Source organism: Cebidichthys violaceus, unplaced genomic scaffold, assembly GCF_023349555.1.
Source record: "Cebidichthys violaceus isolate CVI_PGR_0920_01 unplaced genomic scaffold, fCebVio1.0.p SCAF_4, whole genome shotgun sequence".
Taxonomy (NCBI): domain Eukaryota; kingdom Metazoa; phylum Chordata; class Actinopteri; order Perciformes; family Stichaeidae; genus Cebidichthys; species Cebidichthys violaceus.
The window spans coordinates 5,989,530-6,010,622 of NW_027176594.1; the positions used below are offsets into that span (position 1 = coordinate 5,989,530).

Genomic DNA, 21,093 nt, shown 5'->3' on the forward strand with positions numbered 1-21,093 from the left:
GTGTGTGTGTGTGTGTGTGTGTGTGTACCGTCGCCCACGCCAACCAATGATCGCCATGGAGATGTCCCCTTGCAGAGAGGGGTCGGCAATATGTCTGGGCTCTGACTAATACTTTCTGTTTGTGTTAGGGTGTAGATGGGGAGTGAAGTAAAGAGCAGACGATGTTGGTCATCTTCTCTCCCCTCTCTCCATTTCCACCAACCCGACCCCCTCCATCACTCCTTCCATTTCTATTCTGTCCCCTTCCCTTTTACTTCCTCTCTCCTACCTCAAACACGTGTCCGGTCGTACTGTGTGGTCATGTCACTCCCTAAAGTCTCCAGGCAGAAAGCACGCATGCTGGTCCTCACTGTGATATTTGCATTCGGCGGGGGCAATCAAAGGGCCAGTGAGTGCAGGTGTCAAGTCCGACAGGGAGTTGTCCTTATCTGGCTCCTTCTGATAGGCTGAAAGTCAGAGCAGATCTAGGATGTATTGACGACAACAGCCTCTTTAATTTTCTTTCCTTTCCTGTCCATACAATGACCAGTGATAAGGAAGCGTGTCTTTGAAGAAAGCAAAGCCAAACAACTTGCAGAGCGAAACTCTGGCTTTTTATTTTACATCCTTGCTAAAGCAATTAGTTCAACACATAATTAGGTGACATTTGGATTATTGATTAATCGTTGAATTAATTTATGAAGCAAAAATAACACATAATTGCTGGTTGCAGCCTCCCCAACATGAGGAGTCTCTTTTCTCCAAGTAGATTTAAAGCATTTGTTTGGGTAGACGAAGAAAAAACAAAAAAGCTTGAAGAATTATGACATATGTACTGAGCAGGCCATCCATAGTTGAAAAATAAACTTTAACCCTCTCTGGTAAACAAACTATAAATCACAAACATATCTTAGGAATTTCTGCAATCTGTTACCTCCTGGTCGACAAATATGTTGACATTGATATGAAATGATAAAACCAGTCGATGATATTGGTCACGCAGTACAATTCATTTAGATATTCAGTTGAACTGTAACACCAACATAGATCAATTTATCATATAAAATGTTGATATATATATATATATATATATATGTTTTTTTACCTTCTATACCTCCCCTCATCAGCTTTCCTCTGCCTCCTCCACCTTTGCCGCAACACCTCTACCCCACCTTTCTGATAAAGCAACTTGCCTGACTCTTCCCCCCCACTGTTCCCCTTGCTATCTCACTTCTCTTCCTTTTCGTCAACTTTCCCTTCTTTCTCGCTCTTTATCTCCCTCCATCCCCTCCCTGCCTCCCCTAGCACCCTTCTTTGAACCTGGCCTTGTGTCTGTGGACCCAGAGGTCTGTCACTGGGCAGATGGTTTGATCTCTGGCTGGGGAAATGCTTTGAGGAGAGCTGAGAGGGGCCAGGGGCCTGGACTGGGGGCCTCTGCCTGGACCTGCTGTCTACACAAAAGATGGGAGAAACTGCTGCTCCCTTGATGCTTGGGTATTTGAACTGACAGTGTAGTCCAGTGTTAACGGTGTGGTACAGCTCTCCATCTATACAGGCTGCACTGACTGAGAGCATGGCATATGATAGCGAGATCACAGGGTTGTGTTTCTGTCCAGTATTGGGATATTATTCCCCTTCTCCTTCTTGGTTTCACAATATCAAAGCCAGCTGGGTCCTTTTTCCCGTCCACTTCATAAACAAGCATGACTGTCCTGAAGTACACGCACGGCTATTTATCATGCGAGTGAGTCAGACTGAGAGTTTCGTCATTGATCTGATTTGAAATGTTTCGGGGTGGTTCTGTGACTGTGTCAATCCACACAGAAAAAGGCAGGAATGTTGGAAGCAGGAATGTTGCTGGTTGGATTGTGGAGTAATACGATGGGTGTTGAGCCTGTGTATGTGAAAGGAGTGCAGAGCGTGAGTCACATCTGACGGCTGTCAAACGTAAAAAGACAGAACTGGACCTCCGGTCAAAGATGAAACTGGACGTCATCTGGAATGAAAGATATCATCAACACTCACAGTTCAGCTGTTTAGATTGTCCAGTTATGAACTTCAGCTTTATGTTCCTGATTAGTGATTCTTATCAATGACGGCTGTATTGCAATTTCATTACTAGCAGGCAGCAATCCCACATATTGCATGTGTTCACAAAAAGGTAGAAGAAAGGGTTTGATGTGTCAGATGGCATCACAAAAAGGCTTGTAACTGTAAAACACAGTCCTGCCAAACTGTGACTTTATCCCTCAACAATAATCTTGTAATCTATTACATTTAAACCAGACTTGTTATATTCTATTCTATCTAGCCGGCTTGAAGTTATGACCCCTTTATTCTTTGGATCAGCAGGACCTAACATGGCTACATCAAGACAAAACTTTGTTGCAGTAATTGCATGGTCAATTGCAACACAATCTGAGAGGCACTGCCAAACATCTGAAACTTGTTTTTCTTAGACACAATATGTTCACAGATTAATTTTATCATTCCCCAGTCTTTGTTAAATGTTTATTTTACCATTCTCACTTCATTTCCAAACTTCATTTTCAAATTTGGCCCTTTTCAGTAATTCACAGTAAGTTACTAACATGCCTTCAAATGGCGCTAAATCTAAACATTGTAATAACTCTTTATATAAATTGAATTCAATTTAAAGGACATTCACTAATTGACAAGGAACCTCAAAATCTGTTAAGTCACAAAGACCATTAATTAAGGGTGCGTGCAAACAACAGACATGGCTGCTTCCATTTGTTTGGCTTAAAGACAGGAGAAAGAAAGGAAGAAAAGAGAGGGGTCCCAGGTCTCCACATGAATACATGAAAACACATGCTTCTCTTCTCCTTCTGTAATCCACCGGGGACTCATGCCCCATTTGGTTCCCATTAGCATAGCTCTGGTCGCTCTGCCCCGTGTCAAAGCCCAGACGCACAGCTGCACAAAGGACAGGGACCTCTGGCTCTGTGACTGCCAGCCGCTGGGCTGAAAAACCAGAACTGACATGGAGGACGGGCCTTACACTGTGGGGATTTCAGAGGGAAGAAGCTGGTCTAGTCTGTCTACTACAGTTCAGTACAACAGTTTTACACTGAAGTCAGTGCGCACGTGATTAATCATTGTTTATTTTGCAGCACTTTGTGAGGCAAGAAAGCTCTGTTTCAAGTCAAATCCAAAGTATGAAATCAAACAAGCAAAAATTAGCCATGGCATGAGGTATTTGCTCCCCTGTATTTTGTGGCGTGCTGTGTCCGACTACAAAGACTTTCTTTATTCAGCGTGTTTTATTTGTCACCTGTTTCCAATATGGACATCGTGAAGTCCTGATCTATCTGACGGAGCCAGGGCCTTGTTTTATGACACGCAAAGCTGCTGTGCCTCTTTTCCTACACACGTTGGCTGCACATTTCTGGCAGGAAATTGACGGCATTTCAGCAGCTAACTCATGGATGAGATAATATCTTGTGGGTGGAAGAGAGGACAAGATGCTCCCAGTGTTTTACAGTGACCCTAAGCAGAAACAAATTTAAATCTGAAGCTGCTGCTGCACACATATGTGCATGTACACACAGGGTTTTCATTTAAATCTCGGCTTTGCTTAACTCACCAAACAAGAGATGTGGTCTGTGGCTGTGTGTTGAACATGGTAACGGTTTCAATTAAAGTAGGAGGAACAATACCCGACCAGCATCTAGCAGCTGTCTGGGTTGGCTTTTCCACTGTATGCTGTCAAGGGAGGATACAGAGAGGCGGAAAGGGACTAGTGGTGTTTTAGTGGTGTTTTCAGTGGCATAATGTTACAACGTCAACTTTAAAATATGACAGGGTAGTAAAACAGTTGTACAGGACAGTATTTAAGGAGCACAATCAGTTCTATGGCTTCATAGTCTCTGTCTTTGTCGACCTCTACATATGCTGCTTGGAACTCATTTGCATGTGATTCTGGGCCATGTTGCCATGTCTTTCCCAGTCTGTTTACAATCCATATTGGACCCGACTACAGGAGTCCAGGCTGAACCCATCTTGTTCTGCAGCTCCTCTTTCCTGCAGTTCTTCAGTCCATCTGTCCCACTAACAGTTTTTTAATTGAGAGTCCTCCCCAGACTGATGCTGGCCATTGCTGACTGTCAGTGTTTATACAATTGGGCTGGGACAGCGACTGCGAGCCAAGCAAAACATCCATGAAACATCAAGCCTCCAGCTAAACAAAGTCCAGCAGTGAGACACACACACTTGAGCCAGATAAGGGTAGAAAATTATGCTTTCTGAACGCAGCTAGGTTAAGCTGTTGACCATAGCGGTAATGCGGCAGCTGTGTGAGAGTGTTGACTGTTGTCTAGCTCTAATTGCTACAGCATTGTGGGATTTTCTTCACTCGCTGACAACTTTCACTGTCTAGCTGCTCATTTTTCTAGTGATTTACAAAGTCACACACACTCGCTCACACACACCCCTCTGTCCTATTCCTCACCGTTTTCCTCTTTCGTTGGGAGCCAAAGAGGAAACCCTGGCGAGACGCTAGCACAGTGACTAATGCTGTGTATCTGGCCGGGCCTCAGATAACATAGCCTCCTCCCCTGCCTGCTGTGACAAATATGTGCGAGTGTAGCGGTGGGATCCGGGCCCAAGCATGTCCCTGACCCGGCTCAGGCCAGACACAGGTTAAACCACAGCCAAATGCAGCCCAGATCCAAGCTGGCAACAGAAGCAGAGTAGTTTTGAATACGAGGAAATCATGAGAAGAAGTCTTGATGATGATTCTGTCTTACTTGTTTCCTCTGACAAGCCACACAGGCAGGCAAACTCACATCCTTGATGATGTTGCTTTTGATGGCCATCTTTGACACATCCGTCTACTGCCTCTCTTAAAAAACGTCTGTAATCAGTCTGTAATCTTTCATCTTATTGCGTATGATCAATTCTGATGCCGTCATATCACAAACATTTCCCGTGTTGCGCTTCTCTTACAAGTTCCTAACTGAACATGGAACAGTGCGCAAATGAATCCCAAGAAAATAACAGGCACAGTACGTCCTCTCCCTTCCCTTTTCTCCCGTCAGTGCCTCTTCAGTTGAGGGGGCTTGCTGCTTTAATGCTCCTTAATGCTGCTGTCTGCTTAATGGGCCAGATATGAGAGGTGCTGCTAGCCAGCGTAATAAGTCAGTGATTAGAGGGCGCCTTGTCACAGCAGCAGCCCCGCAGACAGTGGCACGCTCTAATTGCCGTATTAGACGCCCCTTAACTATCTTGTCAGCTGTCAGACCCGAGCTCATAAACAGCAGAGGTGCATTTGATATTTCCAATTGTTTATTTCCATCTGCTGCCGCACAGAGAGGTAATTAGAATAGGGTTGTGTTGTGTGACATCACCGTGCTAAATTTGGGTACTCCATATTAAAGTTTGCAAAAATCTTTATACAAGAAGAGTTATATAAAGGGGAAATTCGTATGTGGCAAAATTTCTGGTATGGAATCGCACACAAAATTCAAGTTTTGGGGACAAAGAAGTGGACAAAAGTGATGATTGAGGCAGCAACTTTCTGTTTCTGCTCTGTGAAATTTGAATTCATAGAGTTTGAATGTGAAGAACAGTGTAATAAAACAGCTTTCTGTAGCAGTGCAGCCTGTATCTGAAAGGTCACAGGTTAGACCCATCCCTGGTCAATGGATGTCTGCTACATAAGTGTCCTTGAGTTGAACGCTGAACTCACTTATTGCACGTTGCTCTGGATAAGAACGTCAGCTCAGGCCATAATGTATGTACACTCAACCTGACACATGGCGTGTAATCCTCACACACGCTGAGGATTGCCATGCGTGCACCTGGAGAGCTTAAAAATGGTGTAAAGTCAAATAATATCAGCCTCCTGTCTCATCCGGTGTCAAACAGTGAGGTGACTTGGTTAGAAGTGGGGTAATTTTGTGTTTAATCTCGGATTAGCCCATGTTCACTTTGACACCTCCAGTTACTAATCTGGTTTACGACACCTTAGGGCTAGCAAGGGGGGGGGGGGATTCTGATTCTGAGTTTCTGGTCCCTTAGTAGATTATGAGTGAGCTAAATTTTATATCCTGAATTACAGGATATTGGTCTAATCCAAAGAAGGTAATGCCATTTCCTGCTGCTAAACACCAGAATGAGCTCTCAGGTCAATACTGGTGCGCATAAGGAAAGAGCACAAATATTCTGTCACCTGTAATCGTGCATTGACCTCAGCTGTGTGACGTAAAGGCTGATCTGTGCTTCGGATCCTTTTCTATCTGGAAGTGCTGATCGACTGTTTCAGACATTGTGAAATATAGGTTGCTGGCGCAGACATGGACTCCAACCTACGACCCTCTGTGTGCACGTCTGTGTCACATTATTGTCACACCGTTGCCTCATAAGAATAACAGCGAGACAATATGTGATAGCATATTTAGTGCGGATTGTAAATTCATAAAGTGTCATGCTCTGATAGGTAGCTTTGGTATGAGGACAAGCACATTGACATGGATCTCTACAGAAAGTGCCTTCCATAAAAATGTTTCCTCAGTACTGGATTATTAGGATTTTCCTGTCAAAATAAATAGGCAACCACTCATAGCAGTCACCTTGTACACCCTAACTTCATGTCTCAAGCATTCCTAAAATTTTTGCTCTGTAATTTTAGTGATTACAGATTTTTTTTTCCTTTACAGCCTAAATAACTAACACCCTTAAGAGTCAACACCATATGTGCCAAATGTAAAATACATTATCCTTATCGCGTGGAATTGCTGTTTATTATACCAAACTATTAACTATTTAACTCTAACATTAGCAGCCAACACACTTACAGTACATGTTTAACAAGGAAATACAGTATTTGATTTTAAAACGAGAGACGAGTGTTTTACGAGTGAAACGGGTCCAATATATTTTTCTCCATAAGCAAGGTTTGCTGCACAGATCCTCCTGCATCTGCAGATTCCCTTTGAGGCAGTTTAGGTTGGCAGGAGTGTGACTATCTTTATCCATCAATTCATCTTGATAATGTAAAAAAATGTCTGATAAACAAAGGGCTGCCAGTGCTTATTAAGATTCATGTTTCTAATTCTTTTTTCTCTTTTGACTCCTTTTATTCTGTCTTCTTGTTTCTCCATGTCAGTGTAAAATTTACGGCTTGCAGCTGCTGCACTTGTGATGATAGAGCTATATTCATTTGTGTGGATTTCTGTATACATCGTACATTTTCTCCCTGCTGTACAATCTCTTTATTGTTTGAAGAATGTGAAACATCATCTCGCTGCGAAAAGCACCTGGATTTCTGTTAGAGTTTTTAACAGCCCTTGATGAAGGCTTCGATGCATTGTGCTGTACTGAGTTGCCCTCGTCAAGTCTGGACACTTAACCTCTCACTACTAAAAGCTTCCCGGGGTCAGACTAAGTGCAGCTCCAGTGTTGAGTAATGGAGCCTCAGTCAAAACAAGTTACATTTCTGCGTTTTTAGGAGGGGAAGTCCTTTGTCAGTTTGCTCTGGGAAATTACAGTACGGAGCAGCACATTCACGCATTGGAATGAAATAGTAGCTGGGAAATTTGTTGGGTGGTTTGATGGCTGCAACTGCTTATATGTTTCCTTTATCACAATTGTCACATTTTTAAGGAAGTGTGATCATTTGTCCCTGTCCTTTTTTTTCTGTATTTATGACCGTTAGCGATGCTCATTCTCAGTCCTTGCTTTATCATCTCTCCTCTGTACTTGAGCTGTGATTGATGTGGATTTGTCTGTTTCTGTCTCTGCAGGCCATTCGCTGCACACTGGTGAACTGCACATGTGAGTGTTTCCAGCCAGGGAAGATTCACCTACGAACATGTGACCAGTGCAAACATGGCTGGGTAGCTCACGGTGAGTAAATTCTTTGTTTGGATGGCAGGTTTATCTGAATATGGTTTCATTAAAAATAACCTTTTTACTTTAATTACAACACATGCATCTCAAATGTTTTGTGTAATTTTGTATTTACTGCAGATAGTAGCTTCTCTCTGTCTGTGTTTGTGAATGTACTAAAATCAAAATGTTTTTACTCATTTTCCGTAGTAGAAGAAACTTTGCTTTCATTGTCTTGTTTTTGCACCTTTTTGAAAAAAACAACAACTAAAAAAAATAAAACAAAACAACCACTAGACAGACAGAGAAGCGAGAGACCACACCTCATGAGTTTTTCACGCGGGTGTAAGTAAAAGGGAGAGGAGGCAAGAAAGTACAAAGAGAAGGAGGAGGGTGAAAAAGAAAACACCTGTTTGGCCTGCGTCTGCACGAGAGTGAGCCATGGGCCCTTCAGCGGATCGCACAAGACCCCATTGACTATTTTTTAATCTCTCCCTCTGAACTGTCAGGCGCCCATCTCTCCTCTCCCCCACTTTTCATTTCATGTCGGCATTGGCAGGGACTCTGACAAGTAGTTCTTCATTTTTTATTATGTTCGTGTCTGGCTGCGCTGTGTTGTCAGGCAAAGCACTCGTCAGCAGGAAAAAGCCGTCCCAGGATCAGAGAGAGACCCAACCAGGTGTCACCCAGACAGACAGGGAAAGGGGGGGGGGGTATGAGGGAAGGGGAGAGAGAGGGATTGAGACAGAGAGGAAGAAAGAGAGAGTTGACCAGGTGTCGCGCAGGCAGCCGGAGAGGAGAAAGAGGTGACTGAGGTTGCGATACAGGGGGCAGTAACAAAACCTGTCATGCACTCACAATTAAGCTTTACGAATGACTTTTTTTGAACCTCTGACTTCATTGTGCCCCCACCCACCACTTCTGAAACAACCAAACCTACATCCTTGAATTCATAGTGTGTAAACCATTTGAGCGCACACCTGATTAGAAATAAATAAATAAATAGGATAAAATAAGTGATGCAACAAGAAATGCAAGTCCAGCCACAAACAGAGGAATAAGATTTAAAACAGTGAATAAAAAGGGAGATGTAAGAGCAGCATGAATGTAAAAGAGACAGAGATTAGATTAGATAAAAAGAATGGCAGATAATTACATTAGTGTCATTGCTTTTATCTGATTGATATGTTCTTATCAGCTAGTGCTGACCGCGCAGTAGCCCCCGAAAGAAGATTTGAGATGAGAAGGAAACTTGATAGTCATTGACCGTGCCCATCTGCCTGTGTGAGTGTGTGTTTCCTTTTTTCCGTTTTTTGTTTCTCATCTTGTCACCCGGTGATTCACGCAGCTCTGGACAAGCTCAGCACCCAGCACCTGTACCACCCGACCCAGGTGGAGATCGTTCAGTCCAATGTGGTGTTCGACATCAGCAGCCTGATGCTGTACGGCACCCAGGCCGTACCCGTCAGGCTCAAGATCCTTCTCGACCGCCTCTTCTCCGTGCTGAAGCAGGAAGAGGTGCTGCACATCCTGCACGGCCTGGGCTGGACCCTCCGAGACTACGTCAGGGGCTACATACTGCAGGTCAGTGACCAACACGCATGCTATGAAGCATCGTATAGGTTGAGTTTAAATGTCAAGACCAAATATTAGTGGTACTGCCTCTATACTCATGCACAAATGCATCGCTGCCCATACTTTTATTTGTTGCCAATTTGCGATGTTTTTTGAAAGTGGGAATAATGTACGCAGTGATCACTACCATTACTTCTCACCAAGTGCATCTACAAATTTCTCCGGCACTGTTGTTATTTTGAGAGGTATTGATCACAAGCACAATAGTGACAATCTAAGCCACTTCAGTCCCATTGCCCATCCATTTTCCTCACCTTTTACTTCTACTTCAGTCTGCCCTGCCCTGTAAACACTATGCCCCTCCGCTGGAAAAGGGAAAGGAATAAAAAAAATAAAATAAAGAGGAGAAAAATGCCATGCCAGCAAACTATAAAACCACTGTAGTGCATTTCCTCTCTCCATCTATCCTTCCCTCCAACACTGCCTCCCATATAATTGCAGTCAGACACATTTCTCAATCAAAGGTACGGAGGTTTTGGTGTTGAAACCCAAACCAAAGTGTTCCTGAATGAATTAGTTAAGAGCAAGTGAACATGTGCATGTGGTTAGTGTGTGTGTGCGTGTGTGTGTGTGTGTGTGTGTGTGTGTGTGTGTGTGTGTGTGTGTGTGTGTCTGTTGTGTGCACATGTGCTTATCTGTATGCGTATATGGTTTAGTGTTCCAAGAGAGTAAGTGGAACAGCATGGTGAGGAGAGGGTGGTTTGTATGTGGAAACAGCTTCTGTGAGTAAAGCGCTCGCAGACCCAGTCCCTTTTTCTTAAAGTCTTTAAGAACACACACAGACACACACACACACACACACACACACACACACACACACACACACACACACACACACACACACACACACACACAAAATAAACAATAGCGGCCGAGCAGTTATATGGAACTACATTTGTATAGAAAATATGGTTTGCCATTTGAGATTCCAATTTCCAGTTAATACAACAATGAGTGAGTAATAATACATTTAAAAAATATAAATATCCGAAAATCTGGTAAATTAAAGAAATTTAATATAACATTCCCAGTCATCAATTTATATTTTTCAGTAATATTAACTAGTTTGCTCCATTTTTACATTCAAATTATACATTTGCTTATTTTTAATTATCAATTTAACCGTTCAGAATCTTTTTGCTTAATTGACTAATGGTTTGGTCTATCAAATGTCTGAACCCAAGATGATCCTCAAATGTGTAGTGAATCTAAAACCCCTAAATATTAAATTTGAAATAATATGAAACACAGACCAGCAGCAAATCTGCTTAGAATATTTAATACTAAAATTCTAATTAATGATCTAAATTCTTGCTGGTTAATCACTTTTGTCTAACTAATTAATTGACTAACAGTTTCCGCTCTAAAAAAAATAATTAATTTCAATATTTTCCCTGTTACTAAACTAAACTAGACCAAACATAACTAAACGCTCTAAATCGGCACAGTGCAACCATCGGAGCACTGTGGTTCTCATAGTCGTAGCCTCTGAGTTTATATCAGCTGGCTCTAATAGTCAGCTGGTGGGAGCGCCGTTGCTCAACTGCTCAGCCTCATGTCACGCTACTGGCTAAATCCTCTAGATCTCCTCAGAAGGGCTTCAAAGGGGCCGCGTGCCGGCGAGAAACAGCCAGTCACTTAAGGACAGTAAGTAGTCATTGTACGGCCCTATTAGCCTGTAAGTAGCTATGAAATTCAATCATCTTCCTCGAGCCTCCGGGCAACGCTTTGTGTCAGGGGTTTGCCCCCCACCACCATGCCACATTAAAAGATAGTTAAAATGAGTAGAACACTATTTCAGACGACATATAATACGTTGTCTTTTTGATTTTGACATCATTTGATGATAAATTACTTTACCATGATCCTAGCGGTTAAAAAACTCTCACTTGTACCGATTTAGAATTTGAATAAAAGTGTTTTGGTATTTTAATTTATATTGTAATGAGATATGATATAAATCACTATAATTATACATCAAATACAGCAGCTATTTCTAAATTATATTCAAAAGAAGCCTCACTTACAACACATTTCACTTTTTCTCTTTGTCTATACATTTTCTCTGCTACTATGTCACAATGTGTCACAATAAGTTTAGATTGAGAAAGAAATGTGTGTGTGTTTGGTGCATTGCCTTTGCTGGGTGTCAGTGTGTATGGGTGTCAGTGATGCGCCAGAGAACTCAGGACACTGAGCTGACAGAGTTTACCTGCAGCTCCTCTGATGCCTGACCACCTGAATGTATGCAGCGCAGGAAAAAGGAAAACACACACTTAAATTCGACCAATCAAACAGAAAACCCCCCCAGAAAACACAGATGCAGCTTGGCATCAGTATTCTGCCTTCAGACCAACACATGATTTAAATAGCTGGCAGGCCTACGGAGTAGTCATATTAGAAAAGAGAAGGCCTCAATGTTCAAAATCACGTGTTACACCCCCTTCATGACGCAGTTCTACTGTTAGTGCTTTCGCTTAGTGAAGTGAATGTGTTTGTGGCACCCACTGATGGTCAGCCTACTTCTTCTTATCTTCATTTATATTCTTCAAGTGTAAATCACACAGCTGCGGATAAACCAACTTTGTCGTTAGTGTTCACAGTGATTTTGGTGTTTCCGTCTACGGTTGCCACGTTATGTGCTTCCTCCATCTGGACATTGCTGAGCAGGACTAGATCACCAAAAACTGTTTTCTCCCGATGAGGACATCGCCACACAACACTCACCTGCTCCTTCTAATCACACACAGCGCGACTGAGCAAAACACTCATGTACTTCACGTATACATTGATGTACAACTCTAGCCAACCACTCGTGTTTTGTTCATTCATATCTGAAGCGTCAGTGCTGTCTCATCACCACCCTGCGTACCATCGCATTTTGGAAAACTATCATCATAGTTTAGATTACCTGCAGAATAAACTCTCCACAGTAAAGTAACACTACAAATATGTCACCATCGCGTTTAACTTTTGATTTACAGAAGGAATTAATTCATGTCAACATCTAAGATACACTTTGCCCTCTTCCGTCCTCACTGCCATTCACTGCATGCCATTCGCAAACACATTGTAGAGGTGTGACTAAATATGCGTACACTGTGCAATTTATCTTTGTAATAGGCTCCTGAAGAAATTAATCAATATTATTAAACATGCAATGGCTTATCAAGCGGTTTGGAATTTTGATTTGTAAAGTAGAGGAATTATACATGGCATCAATAACCATTAAAATGAATGATTGTCTTTCTCTCTCTCTCTTGTCCTATAAACCGTTTGAAGCCTGACCTTCAGTCCACAAACTGCTCTCTCATAGCGTTAACACACTTGTACACCAGCAAATCCATACAGCCAGTTGCTGAAGTATTAAACATAAACAAATGTATGCACGCAGGTTTGTTTACCCGACCACGCATCTGCACAATAATATAATGTGTCTAGCTGTATCTAAGTTCCTAATAAACACGTTCTTGCTGTCAGAAGAGAATAACTCCCTCCTGTCATCACATTTTCAAGAGTTTAAAAGTTATTTAATGACCTTTGCAATATCCGTTACCGTGGCAGTAGCTGGCTTGTGTTCTGTGAAATATTCTGAAAACTCACACAGCCAACTTTACTTTGTAAAAATAAATGGTTTTGCTGCTGGATAACGTTTGTTAACAAAGTGGGATCTGCCGCTTCTTTAGCTTGATCAATTGATCACAGCTCTCCACAACTTATTCAAGTTAACCAAGTTGATATATGTGTAAAACCGTTATCAAAATCTGACTGCATACACATCGACATTAAAATATACTTAAATAATATTGAATCTGTACATATGGTAAATGGACTTGCATTTATATTTAGCCTTTCTAGTCTTCCGACCACTCAAATCACTTTACACTACATGTTAACATCCACACACGCATGCAGACCCTGATGATACAAGGTACCAGCTGTCCATCAGGATATAAACTAATGCTTATTTACACACACTAATGGCCTTCAGGAGCAATTTGGGCTTCAATATCTTGCCTACTTGTCTACCTGAAAACAGTACTAAACAAAAAGGAACAGAACCGTTGCATTAGCGTTAGCATTTGGCTGTTGACAGAAAATGATCTTGAAATATAATTTACAAAGTACAATATGTACAAAGTAAAACAGCCTTGCTTTAAGGCTTAAGACTAATTATTTTCCACATTATCTAAAGGCTTTAAAAGGGTTGTGTGAGTCCGAGAGGCCAGAGAATTATCTCAACTAGAGTAATCTGAAAAAAACATGAAAAAATGACAGAAAGTTACGTGCGTGATATTTATTCTCCCGTCTTCACTGCATTATGTCTCTGTTATTTCACCCCTGTCCCCCTGACTGAAGTTAAATCCAAGGCATTATGTGAACAACACAGAGACATTTATTTGTTGCCAGAATTCCTTGCCCTTCACTTTGTCAGGACTTTCACCTTCTCCACTCCTCGACCCTTCATCCTTTTCTCCCTCCCTCCCTCCCTCTACTCATCCCTCTCTCCTCTCCCGTGGTTGTTTCCAGACAGACCCACAGCCAATGTGCACCAGATGCCCTCCCACCTCCACCCTATCCCGCAGCCTGTCACTGCCCACTCCTCTGTTCGATACAGACAGATGGAATTGCTATCAGTACTGGCTCCGCTCTCTCTCTGTCTCAGCTCTGTCTCCCACACTCCACACTGTCTATTTTGCCTTCCTCTTTCTTATCCCTTACCAAGTGAAAAATAAGTAGAGAGAGAGAGAGAGAATGAGTGGAAAGAGAAGGAGAAGAGAGACGCAGCCTTTTCAGCCAGCCAACATATGGACCAAAGCCCTGGGTTTTCCTGAGCGACATTCTCAGTAATGTTCTGTCCTTGTAGAACATTGGGCTGCCTCCACTTTTATGAGATGTGGTTTTCCTGACTCCACACGGCTTCCAGGAGACCCAGATGGAACCGCTAACAACCCCCACCGCCGCCACGCAACCACACGCACGCGCACACACACACACACACACTGTACTCACACAAACATTCTTAACCCTAATTGCACACACACTTGGAGGAAGGCTTATTCAAACTATCAGGCGCGCACACACACACAGCCACAAAATCACGCTTGTCTAACATGGGCTTTGTTTCAGTGGCAGATGCCTGTGCATGAGGGTGTGTTTAAAGTCATTAACGCGGCAAAATAATCTCCTTACATTCCTGTTATCTACTTATTGGGTAAATATATTGTTTTCTCTAACGAGCATGCACATTGGTGGTAGTTTTGGAGAGCCACAGGGGGGCTGTGCTGTTATTTAAAAAAAAAATAAACTTGTGACTATAATGTTGTACATGTGTACTTACACATGTGGAATATGAGATGTAATTACATGGATTAGGGTGCAACAGCGTTTGTGTAAGACAGGAAACCATTTCCAGTTGCAGGTGGGTCCTGAGGCCTTAGTGAAGGTACCACTAGGCTTCTCTACAGTGGTTTAGAAAGGTATTTATTGAGTTAGAGTCACATTTCAACATTTCTGTCTTTTTCTTCCCCCTCGTTGCACTCCCCCTCTACATTTTCTGTCTCTCACTCTGTCAACTGCGAAGGGCACCATATCTCTTGATCCTCGCCTGAGAAACTTCCATTTTAGGTAGTCAGGTTCTGTGCAACAACATTTTTTGGACACAATCCCCTTCTCCAATCTCCTCCATACGGCACACTTGTAACCTCTATTTTCCTTCTGTCCTCCTCTCCACCCTCCATCACCTCCCCTTCTCTCAGAACCTGTTTTCTGTTATCACTACTTAATGCCTCACCCTGGGAGATGGACGGGGGAGAAAGCATTCTCCTAAGGTGGAAATTCTTGCGTTCATATGGTTATGATTTGGTGGGGAGGTCAGGCTCGATCTTTGCTGGAAGGCTTACGGTTGGCTCTGTGCTGGCCGTGCTGGGCTCCAAGCACTTCAAAGAGGGCCGGTGGACTGAATCAAGGTGATTCTTACTGCCCTGCGCACACACACACACACACACACACACACACACACACACACACACACACACACACACACACACACACACACTCAAACACACACTTGTCCTGCCTAACGCTCTTAAGGGTGTCTTCTCCCTTCTTATTCTCAATCTCTCACGTCTAAGTAAGCCAGAGATAAAAGAATGTGATTTCAGATTAGAGGATGAGTCAGAGAGAGGTAGAGAAGCATTATTGGCAGGGCATTAAAACCATTTGATATCATAAGCAATTTTATGTTTTAAAAAAACAACACTGCTTTATCAACAACAAATATTATGTATCATATCATGAAAAAACAATCTAACAAAATCATGTAATGTTAACAGAATTTGCAAGCCTCTTTGCGGTCACTTTTTTTTTTCTCACAGCTTGCAAAGCTCACAGCCAGCTCCTTACACAAAGTCCTGCCCATGCCAAATCCTCAGTCCCTCGCTTGTGAATCCTGAACTCGATCCTCAAATGAATTCAAGCTGGAGAAGCAAGGTTATGAGCAGGTTACATTGTATGCAGGAATTTGGGGAATAATATCCCTTATATATTGGATTTGGAAGGAGGTCTGCATTTTACCATAGATTCTACAAGGCCTCAGAAGCTGCTGCTAGTTTAAAATTGAGAAAAAATACTGCAATGAAAGCAGTTTGGTCTGACATACATATAACACCTTTGCACATGCTATCAAGTGGAGGTTGAGAAGAAAATTGCTTCAAAAGAGAGTAAGTGAAATTATTATTTTAGGGTCCATCTTTTCACTCTAAATCTCCATGTCTTATTCCTTCTGATCAGCAGAAGTGCATTTGTTGTTCTGTGTATTTCTGTTTCTTTGGCTACACAGAGGCCTGAGGTGAAGTTTTGCTGACTGATTATTTTTTAGCTGTCAAGGTGTTAAGGTAATATCAGGACTGCAGATGCAAAACAGAAGTGTGTGCCCTAACTGCTAGTGCATGAGCATACCCTTGTGTTTCTGTGTCATGCGTTAAAATCTTTTAATCATACGGCCCTTTGTCCTTTTTACAGCATTTTAGTTTTTGATGTCATCAGTCCCTTCTTTATATTTTCTGTCCTGTCAATGTGTGATCATTTGCAGCCTCCACTTTCACCTGTCAGTTCTCTGTCTTCAAGAGAGAATTGAGGTTGTTTTCTCACTGTGGGTACTCTGATCTTTACATTGCTATTTCAAAGTGACACCATTGCTACATTACAACATTCAACACTGTGATGTGCTTTACTCAAATCAAACACTCACTGTGGTTCAACACTTTACCGTCAGCCTCATAAATGTTTAGTATCATCTGGCTTTTTACTAACTGCACACACCCACACACACACACACATAAACACATGCACACATATACACTCGGTATACAGTGTAAGACACGTATTATCTTCCCCTGCTATGTACACTGTGGTCATTTATTAAGGGAGTTATTTACTGATTAAAAACAAAAATCTGACTTTAATATTATTACATGCAGAACAGACCTGTAACAGCAGTTCATATACTACAGTCTAGGATCATGGATGCTGCATCAGAGAATGTGATACAGAGCCAATACACATGTCAATTTCTCCTCAAGAGACACTTAAGTAATTACACCACATTTGAAAATCCCTTTAATGCATCCATTACATGCTTGGTGGCCACATATATATTTCAAAATGTTATTCAAACCTAGGATGGGGACCCCATATCTGGTCAAATTTAAAGATCATGAATATTATATGCCAAAACGTATGGGAGTGAGAGGCGTGTGTGTGTGTGTGTGTGTGTGTGTGTGTGTGTGTGTGTGTGTGTGTGTGTGTGTGCAGGGGACGCTCTAATAAAATCTGATTGGAGAGTTAACATGCTGTGCAGAGCAAACATGGGAAGTGAAAATGATATGTTTAACATAGTCAGGTCTAGCAGCTCCCATGGGATCCTATAGGGTTTGATCAAACTACACTCCGCTAGGCTACACACACACACACACACACACACACACACACACACACACACACACACACACACACACACACACACACACACACACACACATATATGAATGCCACCTTCTTACCCATTTCCCTCTCAAATCCCCATGATAAAGCTGACTTCAAAGCCTCATATCCAATCCTACAGCTTTATCCGAGATGCTGGTTTGATTCTCTGGCTGCATCTCTTCCCATGGCCCCCACTCCACCCCAACACACACACACACACACACACACACACACCCACACACACACACACACACACACACAACCTTATTCACTTTCAATCTTTATCCGAGAAAAGCAGCTATCTCTGTCAGCCTCATGGCGTCTCCAAATGTAAGCGAAGAACAGGGGCCACCAGTGCTTTTCTTCTCGCCTTTAAGTTCCACTGACATGTCATAATTACAATAAAAAGGAATATTCTCCCTGTATTAATGGGTGCTCTCTTTCTCCTCATCCCCTGTGAACACCCTGTTCCTCCCTCCTCCTCGCCTGCTCCATATGCACTACACTGATCAGTGTAATGGGATCTCTGGTTCTCTCACTGCACATATGCCTTTCTCTTTTTACCCAGTGTCCGTTCCCCGGGAGAATTCCCTCAACAGGTCCTCACTGCCGCCCTTGTGCTGCTGAAGCTCCCCATGGGAGACTCTCATAGTCTGCCACGCACCCTAATTGAAACTGGAAATATGCCAGCCTGCTTATCAGGAATTTTGATTTACTCCTGCCAGGCTCTGCCCTCTTTCCTTTTCGAAGAGGGTCATGTTATAATTACCTCCTCAAACAGAATCCCTCTCTTTTTGTCGGCATCCCTCGCTCCATATATCCCTTTTCATAAGTTATAATATCCTGTCTCGGCTGCGCTGGAAGGCGGAAATGGCTTCTGAATTCTGAAGTGGCTTTTCAGGGGGCTACGGGGGTTTGTTGCCGCAGAGGGAAATTGAATTTTACTTCAAGGTCAGCGACACTAATGATAGTGTGGGAAGGTGTTGATCTCGCGTAGCACTGGTTTGTCTAGCAGCACCCCACTGTATCGATCTGCACGGGAGATCCTAGTCCTGTATTGATTGTCACGCGGAATTGTTCGGGAGTGTGGTGGAAATCACTAGTGTAGTATAAGCGGTGATTTGGGACTGTAGTCACTCTCAGGGGTTGGTAAAGAAAAATAAATGAATGTTTCGAACAAAAAGGATGTTTGAGTCTCCCAAAACGAGTAAAAACCTGGTGCATGATAATGAACAGTAAAAGAAGATACAGTACGGTGTCCTGAACTGCTCACCCACAACACTCACACATACTGTACCTTCACAGGCTCAAAAATATACCAACCGACACATACCACACAGTGAAATTTTAACCAATCTCTTTCATGATTTACTGCTGCTTGTACGCAAAAGGGTTAGTTATGAGTAGGTGCCCTGCGGTGTGAGTGAATGTGTGTCACTTCCCCCACAAATGGAAACATTTAGACACTGAAGTGTGTCCTGAGGTGAGAGCTGTAGAAGCTCTCACTCATAAAGTAGCGGGGAGGCAGCCTGTGGAGGAAATGAGCTAGGCAGACTGGTGGAGGGGAGAAGAGCGTGACACACACACTGAAAGGACCTCACACACATGCACAGACACACACACACATGCTGGCCAACCACACACTGGCAACTGCCGCGGTTGTGCTGCTTTGCACCGTGTCTGTCACCGTCTCGTTTTTCACCGATGGCTCCAGCTGTGTTTGACTTCCTGTGTTTCTACGTGATGCTGTGGTGTCATTGGCAAAAAGCACACAGCCGGCACTGTACCTTCATGTTATGTGGTGGCGGTTTAAAAGGTCGACTGACCTCACCGTGAACCAACACCGGTGCTGAGACACCTGTGGAAGTTCACCGCAGAGTACAAAATAATGTGAGATGGTTGCCGAGACATAATGGAGCGTCTCATTTTAGACTAAAGTGAATCCTTATTTTGAATTCCTTTTCATTTAGTCTCCTACTATATATTTATATTTTCACTCACTTGTCGTAAAGCCACATCTCTTATTTTTTCCCCTCTCTCGTCTTTCGTTATCGTCTCTCTCTCTCTCTCTTTCTCCGACGTGTTGTGCATGAGTGCCTTTATTAAGCAGGATGACCTGTCATGCAGGTGTGAGGAGAGGGTGATGACTACCTCCGCCCTCTGCACATCCTCATTCTCTCTCTTCCTCGGGTCTAAAGAAAGACACCACCTCTCCTCTACCAATTGGTCTGGCTTCACTTCACCTCAGACAGGAGGGGTGGACAGAGGGGTTTGAGGAGGAGGAGTAGGTGATGAGGGGGGTGGGGCTCAGCGGGAAGGCGAACAACCCAAGAACCTCTAAAGTCAGTTGAATCCCGTCATAGGTCAGCCTGTTTTTAATGGTGATTAGTATTAGCATGCGTTGCGAGCTTAAAGACATTTTTTGTTTGTTTGTTTGTTTTTATCCCCAGCCATGCCAATAAACAATCAGTGCATTAAGTGGCGAGCAAATGGAATCAATTCATCCAGTTTTGCGCAGATGAGTGCAGAAAACGAGGCGTGAAGCAGCCGCTCTCTGTGTTTGGAGTGGCTAATTAGGAGCCCATTATAGGGCATCTCAGCATGGTGCTACTCTGATTGTTTATTAGAATTTCACTAAGGTTAAGGAGAGCGAGAAAGAGAGAGGGAGAGAGAGCGAAAAGGGGACTAATAGTAGTAATAAATGGATAATAAATGGATACCTAAGACATACACACACACACACACACACACACACAGCCTTGGTGAATGCCAGCCCCTGGGCCTCCTACAAAAAGGGCTCTTGTAAAAGTGGGGAAAAATCTCTACCAGCACCGTGCATATGCTTGGCTCCGTCTTCTTAAAGACTGTCTTATTAAATGGGTAAGTGGCTGAGTGCTGGGACCACCAAGTGAGCCGTGCTGTCACTGGCACATTGCTCTCTGTGGGCTGAGTGCCGCAGGCGTAGACAGGATATGATATAGGGTCACCAGAAATGATGGTTTAACACTCGATGATACATCAGTTCCCAGCACTAACCGCTCGGCCTGCCAGTGGCACTTCTAAGACTTCTCTAGTCCTGGATTTTTTTTTTGTACAAGATGCAGAGCTAAGTTACAGCCTCCCACAACTCCACCTTGAAAGTATGTGTGTTTGTGTGTGTGTGTGTGTGTGCGTGTGTGTGTTGGAAGGCAAAGGCAGTAATCAACAAAGACAACTGGGCCTTCTGAAGAAGGAAGATCAATAGACTTCCACAGGTGACTGACCTCAGTGAGCTCAGACACATGCATGCAGGCTTACCACACACACACACACACACACATTCAGGCGTAGGCACATGCACCAATAAGTACTTGTGGCATGCTCTCCTCTGTTGTCTCCACCTAACCTCTGGTTTACACAGGATGTGTGTGTGTGTGTGTGTGTGTGTGTGTGTGTGTACGCTTATACACAACCAAGTCTTGCGCTCTCATCTTCAGGATCTAAGGCTCATTGCCAACTGGCTTTGGTGCCAGGCACTGCCTTATTACCTCCCCAGCACACACACACACACACACACACACAAACATACTTGCATTCCTACTCACATGTGCATGTGCACTTTAAACAACCTTGTTGCAAGAGTTTGTGCACAGGCACTCACAC

The 21,093-nt window shown here is 43.1% G+C and overlaps 1 protein-coding gene across 2 annotated transcripts in view; it reads left to right on the forward strand.

Moving 5' to 3' along the window:
• bnc2 (basonuclin zinc finger protein 2) overlaps positions 1-21,093 on the forward strand; it is a 95,052-nt gene that overhangs the window by 41,025 nt on the left and 32,934 nt on the right. For both annotated transcript variants that reach the window (XM_068726991.1, XM_068726992.1), the window contains exons 3-4: positions 7,746-7,848; positions 9,179-9,414. In XM_068726991.1, coding sequence (XP_068583092.1) covers positions 7,746-7,848; positions 9,179-9,414 — 339 coding nt within the window. The remainder of the gene's footprint in view (positions 1-7,745; positions 7,849-9,178; positions 9,415-21,093) is intronic.